At 52.8% G+C, this 8,417-nt stretch overlaps 1 protein-coding gene across 1 annotated transcript; it reads right to left on the bottom strand.

Moving 5' to 3' along the window:
* Window positions 1-1,295: 1,295 nt before the first annotated feature.
* NMRK2 (nicotinamide riboside kinase 2) lies at window positions 1,296-3,774 on the bottom strand. Its single transcript, XM_016197971.1, has 6 exons — window positions 3,685-3,774; window positions 3,012-3,060; window positions 2,769-2,925; window positions 2,288-2,359; window positions 1,827-1,933; window positions 1,296-1,544 (listed from the first exon to the last, which is right to left on the bottom strand). Exons 1-6 carry the CDS (start codon window positions 3,772-3,774, stop codon window positions 1,459-1,461), a joined length of 561 nt encoding a protein of 186 aa, XP_016053457.1. The 3' UTR covers window positions 1,296-1,458.
* Window positions 3,775-8,417: the final 4,643 nt, after the last annotated feature.

Below are 8,417 nucleotides of genomic sequence, written 5' to 3'. Positions count from 1 at the left end.
CCTCTATCCAATTCCAGAACCTTCTCATCACCCTCAAAAGAAACTCCATCCCCATCAGCAATCATTCCCTATTCTCTTCCCCCAGCCCTTGGCAATCACAAATCCACTCCCTGTCTCTGTGGATTTTCCTGTCCTGGACATTTCACATAAATGGAATCACAGTGTGGCCGTGTGTGCCTGGCTTCTCTCACGGAGCATCCATGCTGTAGTGAGTGTCAGAGCTTCCCTCCTTTTCATGGCTGAGTAAGATTCCTTTGTATGATAAATCATGTTGTGTTTATTCATCCATCCATGGACACTTGGGTTGCTTCCATCTTTTGGCTACTGTGTATAATGCTCCTGTGAACATTTATGTACAAGTTTTTGTTTGAACATCTGTTTTAAATTCTTTTGGGTATATTTGTATGAGTGGAATTGCTGCATTATATGGTAATTGGTTCTTTCTTTTTTCCCCTCCATAATTTCCAAATGTTCACTGGCTTTGTCCCAACCTGTCTGGACTGCAGGTTTTTCATGCTGTTCTGGATTGAGTGGGGTGGGAAGCTATAGGTCCACAGGTGGCCATGATACATCACCTTCAGGTCAAGGGGTACCCTGTCTCCACCCTCCCCAGGGTTCTGGTCTCTACTGTACTTTCCAGACTCCCTTGAGCAAAGGGGACAGGGTCTAGGGAGACCAAGGTTCAAATCCCAGCTCTGCCAAGCCACCAACTATCTCTGAGCCTCAGTCTCCCCATCCTCAAAATGGGTATAAATAATAAACTGTCTCACTGAGGTTTTGGGGAGGGCTCTGGTTGATATGATTCCTGGGACAGAAAGTATGTCCTTTATGAGCATCCTGGGTCATGAAATCTTCCCAATAACCCTACACAGTAGGTATCACTTCCAACCACAGAGAAGGTGTAGGGGGTGTAGTAGGGGGCCAGGCTCAGCCAAGAGCTGGGGCACACTCAGGCTTGGCTGACTTCCCAGCCCCTGCTCTGGGCTATGCTGTGCCACCTGTTGAAAGCTGGCAGGAAATTTCCCCTCTGGGGAAACTGAGGCCACAAGGATCCCAAGCAGCCCCTGGGGTCATGTTGGTATGGGTCCAACAGGTGGAGACTAACTGCCCAGAGCTCTCAGTGCCACGCCCAGAGGCCACCAATGAACCAAGGGGAGGGGATAGGAGGGTCCTTTTTGGTGCCTCAAATACAATAGGCTGAACCCCAATGGTTAAAAAAATAGGATCAAGTTTAATACTTAAGCTGCTGTGAGGTTACAGAAGCATCTCAGGGCAGGATTCCAGGGCCCTGAGATGCTGAGCTGTGAGTGGGGCTTCCACTCTCATATGTACAGACATCCACAAAGGGAAATGGTCGTGCAGTGTCTTGCTGGGACGCCACCAGCCTGGCCGTACAGTGGCCGGAATTGTATGTGGGTCTCTCCAGTCCAAGGTCAAGACCCTCCTCCCCCAGTCACACTAGGAGTGGTTCAGGAGTGAGTTCTGAATGTCTTCCAGGACCTGGTGGAAGAGCTCCTCACGGGACTTCATGCCGTCCAGGTACACTGAAATCAGAATGGCCATAGTCAGGGGTGAAACTGCGGGGCCACCGGGCTGCTGCCCGGAGGCAGGCGGCCAGTGCACAAGGAGACGGGTGGACTGCTGGGTTAGGAGGAAGCCAACCTGCAGAAACAGGTCGCTGGAATAGAATGGCCTCTGGGGTCCAAAGCAAGAGCGACTGGCAGTGAGGCTGAGGAGGGACTTCTAGGTTTCCCAAATGGTCCCCATGGGGAGGGGCTGGGCTCAGGGTCCCCCCAGCACCCGGCCTCATCCTACTCAGGCCTTACCTACTTCCACGCCGTTGGCCTCCATCTCTTGCTTATACTTCTGGTACATGGGCCACACATGGCCATCAAAGAGGCCGGGGGGATCGGGGACCTTGTAGCTTCGAGTACTGGGGAGAGAGATTGTCAAGAATGAGGGATGCCCATGTTGCCCAAGGGTGGCACCATGAGCAGAGCCTGGGGGATGTGAACAAGTTCAGGGATAGTACCACTGAGTCAGGGGCCATTGGCTGGGGTCTGGGTGCCCCAGCTTCTGGCATTTTCACCCCCTGAGCCTGGTAGATGCCTAGGGCAGTGCAGGGGTGGGCCATGCCTTCAGTCCCTGGCTGGGACTTCTGGAACGAGCACAGGCCAGCCAAGGGCCTGCTGGCTGCCAACCTGCGGTTTCAGGGCAGCCTCTGTCCAGTGGGCATCAGTGGTTTCCTGGTCCCACCTGGGAATCCAGACAGGGCCTCCAGGCTCACCTCCTCCTCCACTTGCACTCTTCGTAGGGGACAGTCAGGAAATACCGTCGGCTGTATAAGTCCACCAGGGGCCTGGCAGGGATGGAGGACATGGTCAGCGCCATGGGCCTTTCTTCACGGGGTCAAAGGTACACAGCCCCATAGGTCTCCAGGGACTTTCCTGGGTGATGAGGGCGGGGGTCTTGGCTGGTTAGTGTAGGGGTCAGGGAGGGGACAAGCATCAGCCAGTCTCCTGCTATGCCCAGGAACATCCCCATAGCAGCTCCCAGTTAGGATGGGCCAAGAGAGGTGCTATGTCTTAGCCAGGGCCAAACAGTGAGGCCAGGAGTCCAGCCGAGCCTCCTGCTCTGCCTGAGAGGGGTGAGTTCTAGAAGGAGGACTGAGTTTCCCCAAGAATTGGGGGAAACTGAGCTGAGGCCAATTCTGCCCCCAGCCCCTGGGAGGGCTCAGATGGTCTGGGTGTGAACCTGCTCTCACTCACTTGTAGCTGTAGAGCAGGAAGCCCTCCAGAATGAGGATGTGGGTGTCCACAGTGTTCGGTTGGATGCTGACCCCGTGGGCACGGGCGAACTTCTGGGGGTTGCTCACCCAGGCCTGCACGGTGCTCAGCATGGCTTCCATGTCCAGGGACTCCAGCACTGGGGGCAGGTAGAGCAGGTGTTGGCAGAGTCGGGGGAAGAGGGGCAGTGCAGGCAGGGGGCGCGGGGCCGCCAGCCATCCTTACCATCCCACTGCTTGAAGCCGTCCTCCCCAACTGCGATTTGGTCTTGGGGCTGAAACAGAGGAGCCCGAACCCCGGGCTCAGTGCCCGCCTTCCCACCTCACCACCACCCTGGGCTGACAGAATCTTGATGGGCCCCTCGGCTCCTGGAGAGCCCACAGTGAGGGGCCCAGAGTCTGGCGGGGCTGCCTGCACTGACCCTCTGCAGTTGATGCTTACAGACTTTGAGGTGCTGGGTGGGGTTCAGGCTGGCACTGGGATACTCCTCCCCTCCCCTGCCCCATGACTCTTGGGACAAGGAGGAAGGGGACTTTGCATCCATCATCTCATTACTCCTCACCCTCAACAAAGCATTCAGGGTAGTCTCAGAGCCCATTTTGCAGATGGGAAAGTGGAGGTACAGAGGGAGAAAGGGCCTGGAAGGCCACAATGGCACTGGTCTGGTGGCACACTCCTTTCGGGAACTGCAGTGTCCCCATCAGTCCAATGGGGAACAGGTGTCCAGTGAGAATGTGCCAGGTACATAATAACTGCTCAGTAAATGAGAATGCTTATCCCTTGCTCTCCAGGCCCAGGGAGGCCTGAGAGCAGTCTGTGCCTGGCCCACACGGGCAGTGGGCAGCAGAGGGCAGGGTAGCATGGGCCAGCTCCCCCCGATCCCCAGTGAGGGCGCCACCTTGAAAAAGTCATCCTGGTGGATCACACAGCAGTTGGGCAGCACCTTGAGAAGGCTGTTGGTCAGCGTAGTCTTGCCGCCGTTGGTCATACTGTGGAGATATCATATGCATGAGCTGCCTGGCCGCATCTGAGGGGCCCCCAGAATCAGACTCAAATATAAACACAGAACTGTAAAACCTTAGAGCTAAAAGGGCCACAGGAGGCTTTTTAAGCAGAGATAAAGGGCAGAAACTGTGATAAGAAATAGCTAACATAGTCTTGGCTGGCTACGGCCACCCTGAGAGCTGAGACTCATTTCGTGTCATTTCCTGGACAAACCCAGGAGGTGAGGCCAGGAGCTCATTTTTATAGATGAAGAAACTGAGATCCAAGCATGATTTAGCCCTAGTGGGGCTTTTATTTGTTTAGTTTTTTGAAGGTCAAAATGTTAAAACAAGTGCAATTTGGGGAGAAAAAATATTTGCAATAGAAAAAACAGTAGTTCACTGTAAAACTAAAAGAGGCACTCAATTTTATGACCTGGTTGTAACCAAGAAAAGCCAAAAAAAGGAAAAAAGAAAAAACAACAATTGTCAGAGTAGGATGACCAGCTTGCCCTGGTTTGCCGAGGATGTCTCTGCATTTAGCACTGAAATTCTCGAATCCTGGGGACCCTTCAGTGCCAGAAAAACCAGGATGGGGGGGGTCACCCTGTGGCACTGGGAACAAGAATCTCCACTCCTTGGGGCTGACAAAGGACATAGAAGGGTATCTGAAAGGCCTTTCTGGAAAACAGTGTCCCTGTGACCTTGTTGTCCCTGTTCTAGGAATCTGGGGCAGAAAGCCAGATGTGGAAGAGGGGAAAGCTGGAGCTAATTAAAAGGGCCGAAGGGAAAGGGGACCCCCATATATTAAGGGAGAGCAGTTTAGAACAGCTCTGACATTAATTTGGGTAGTTACTAAAAGGCACACCTTGCACTCAAGGTGGCTGCAGAATTTGCAGGGCCTGGCACAAAATGAAATGTAGGGGCCATCCTTCAAATATATTAGTAATTTCAACTGGGTGGTAGCAGAGAAAGTGGAAGAGGGCCCTGGCCAGGTAGCTCAGTTGGTTAGAGCATTATTGGTTATAGGTTCAATTCCTGGTCAGGTCACATACAAGAATTAACCAAAGCACACATAAACAAGTGGAACAACATATTGGTGTTTCTCCTTCCTTTCTCTAAAAATCAACTGAAACTTTTTTTAATCCTCACCCGAGGATATTTTTTCCCCATTGCTTTTCAGAGAGAGTGGAAGGGGGGGAGAGAAGTATCAATTGGCTGCCTCCTGCACATGCCCCGGAACCTTCAGTTCATGGGTGGAGGCTCTAACCACTGAACCAAACCAGCTAGAGCCAATTAAATTTTCTTTTAAACCAAGTGGGTAGAAAGTTTCTGTCCCCAAGCCCACCCTACTTAGGTGAAATGCTTCCCTAGCATCATCTTAAAAGGCCTGGTTATTGGAAATAAAATGGAGACTTTGAATCCTTCTGGGAAGGGAGGCCCCTGACTGGCAGGTGCTGCACACAGTGCCACCCGAATGCCACTCTGGGGGCCGCCCCACTGCCCACGTGTCTGACTCTGGCTAGGGCATCTCCTCCCACCTTCCCGCCAAGATGGCCCCAGACTATTAGGAGGGTCTGCCTGAGCTTCATAAAGTCTTCTCTCCCCACTGATTTTTGATTTTACACTGAGTATAGTGGGGAAAAGCGATTTCCATTTGGAAATTTAAAATTGGGCCTCCGGCGCAGCCCGCTGGGGGCGCCCAGCCTCGGAGCGCACAGGCCCCTCCCCACACTCAGACCTTGGGCGGCACTCGGGGGACCCCAGGCCCCAGGCAGCCCTCGGTTCATCCCGCGGCCTCAGCCTCGCCCCCCCCCCCCCCCCCCCCCCGTGGCTCCTCCGCGCCTTTGGCCCCGCGAGGCCGCCAGGCCGCTCACCCTCCGATGCCCACGATGCACTTCATTTCCACGCGGAGGGGCGGCGGGGATCGCGCTGTCTGCCGTGTGGAATCGCCGGCTCCCCGCTGGGTCCAACGCCGCGCTGCGTCCCGGCTTCATTGAGAAAACCTGGCGCCTTTATAGGCCCCGGCAGCCCGGAGGCCGCCACGAGGGAGGTGACACGCGGCCTATTGGCAGCGTGGCCCGCGGGGTGGGGGCAAGCCCTCCCCCTCCCGCCCAGCACCTGTTCCCCCGGATGGAAATAGCTCCACGTGGCCTTTTGCCTAAATAGTCATGGGCCAGCTGGGCGGGAGGGGCGTGCGGGTGGATGTCACCCTGGTTGCCTCTTCCCTCCTCCTCTTCTCTTCCCTCTCTCCCCCTCCTAGCCAGACCGGCCGCCAAGCAGATATCGGCCACACACCTTCCTTTCTAAAAATATCCCGCCTAGTGTGTCCTCTGGCCTGACCCTGACATTAAGACGAGTTCTGGTGGCGCTCACGAAAGGGAGCTCACTGCCCACCCCCACCCCATCACCAACTGCAGCAGCACCCCCCCCCCCCCCCCCCCCCCCCCCCCCCGCCCTGTGGGAGCTTCTCTTTCCAAGGGGACTGTGTCAAGATGGGCTTAAGGTCCAGAATGGGAAGTGCCAAGATAGCTGTGCTCTGGTGACCTGGGCCCTCTCAGAAAATCTCAGTGTGACACCAGGGGCTGGTCATCTAGTGATCATGTGAGGCTTGGAGGAGTCACTGGGTTTGGCCTCATGCCTCTCAGCAGCATGGAGATGGGGTGGGGTGGGCCATGACCTTGCTGGTCCCTGCTCTGTACCTCTGGAAGCTGAGGGACACACTTACCCAAGTTCAAACATCTGCTTGCTGATGGAGCTGGGATGCACATCTGGATTGAAGGTTCCACCCACCCTATGAGGGGCAAAGCCCCTCAACTGTCCCATGTGACCTAGGGTGAGCCACATCATCTCTGTGTCCCAGTCTCCCCTTCAGTAACATGGGACTGCACTAGTTGGGCACAGGCTATTATTATTGTTGTTATTATTATTATTGTGATATTGTGATTTATTATAAATATATATTTGATCTTAGTCCCAGTTCCCAGCACACAGTTCCTAAGACTTTTGTAATTTCCCAAATGATAAGAGGGAGAACCTTTTGTTATAATATCTGGGCTTTTCTCCTCGGTGCCTGAAATAGCTCCAGAGTGATAAAGATGAAAAAGGTGTCTTTTGCTATTTGTAACAAGCCCTTTCCACCACACTTGAGTTTGTGCAATGGTGTGACTTTGGAAAAGCCCTGTAACCATGGGATGGGGGCTGATAGCTAGGGGAACCAGCATGGGGTTAGAGGATGGAGTTTTCAGGGCAGAGGGACTGGGGACTGAGTCAATCACCAAAGTCCAACAATTTAATCAATCTCACCTATGTAATGAAGCCGCCACAAAAATCCCTAAATGAAGAGGTTTGGAGAGTTTCCAGGTGGGTGAGCACGTCCACAAGCTGGGAGGCCTGGAGAGGGCAGGGAAGCTCTGAGCCCTTTCCCCAAACCTTGCTCTGTGCACCTCTTCCATCTGGCTGTTCCTGAGTTCTGTTCCTTATAAAAAATGCTAATCTAGTAAGTCAACTGTTTTCCTGAGCTTTGTGAGCTACTGTAGCAACTTGTCAACCCTGAAGCTGGGGGATGTATGCGAACCCTGATTTGTAGCCAAGTGGCGCAGAAGTGTGGGTAACCTGGGCACCCACTACTTTTGACCAACGTCTGGTGGGAAAATTATGGGACTGAGCCCTTAACCTGTGGAGTCTGCATTAACTTGGGATGGTGTCAGAATTGAGTTAAATTATAGGACACTCAGCTGGTATCTGCCAAGAACTGGAGAATTGCTTAGTGGGGAAAAAGCCCCCACATCTGGTGCCAGAAGGGTTGGTGTGAGTGTAGAGAGGAAGGAGTTTTCCCATTCAATAGTAATAATAATGATAATAATACATTTATAATAATACTATAGTAATTAATAGAATATATAATTATTCATAAATATATAATTAACATATTATTACTATTAATTGCTGACTGTTTTTTGTTGTTAATCCTTACCTGAGGATATATATATGTTTTTAAATATGTTTTTATTATTTCAGAGAGAGGAAGGGAGAGGGAGAGAGATAGAAACATCAATGATGAGAGAGAGTCATTGATTCTCTCACGCCCCCTACTAGGGATTGAGTTGAAACCCAGGCATGTGCCCTGACCAGGAACCAAACCATGACCTCCTGGTTCATAGATTGATGCCCAACCACTGAGCCACGCCTGCCGGGCACCTGAGGATATTTTTCCATTGGTTTTCAGACAGAGTGGAAGGTGGGGGGAGAGAGAGAGAGAGAATCACTGAAGTGAGAGAGACACATTGACTAGTTGCCTCCCCCACAGGCCCCAACCAGGGTAGGGAGCAAACCTGCAACAGAGGTATGTGCCCTTGACTGGGAATCAAACCCTCAACCCTTCAGTATGTGGGCCGACGCTCTAACCACTAAGCCACACCAGCCAGGGTTGATGGGTTGATTCTAGAAAGGATTAGGGGCAGGAAATGAATCACAGAGAGTCAGAGTCAGAAGGGGCATCGGAATAACCCATCAGGTCCCCACTCTACAGATGACAGATGGAAGCCACACAGGACAGATTATGGCCCAAGGTTATCCAAGGTCACCCAGGGGACAGAGCTGTTAAAGCTCTCTCCTCTGAAACTCACCCAAGACCAACAAGGGCCAC

Source organism: Miniopterus natalensis, chromosome 4, assembly GCF_054644295.1.
Source record: "Miniopterus natalensis isolate mMinNat1 chromosome 4, mMinNat1.hap1, whole genome shotgun sequence".
In the NCBI taxonomy this organism is placed as follows: domain Eukaryota; kingdom Metazoa; phylum Chordata; class Mammalia; order Chiroptera; family Miniopteridae; genus Miniopterus; species Miniopterus natalensis.
This window is presented reverse-complemented; position numbering and strand designations above follow the sequence as displayed.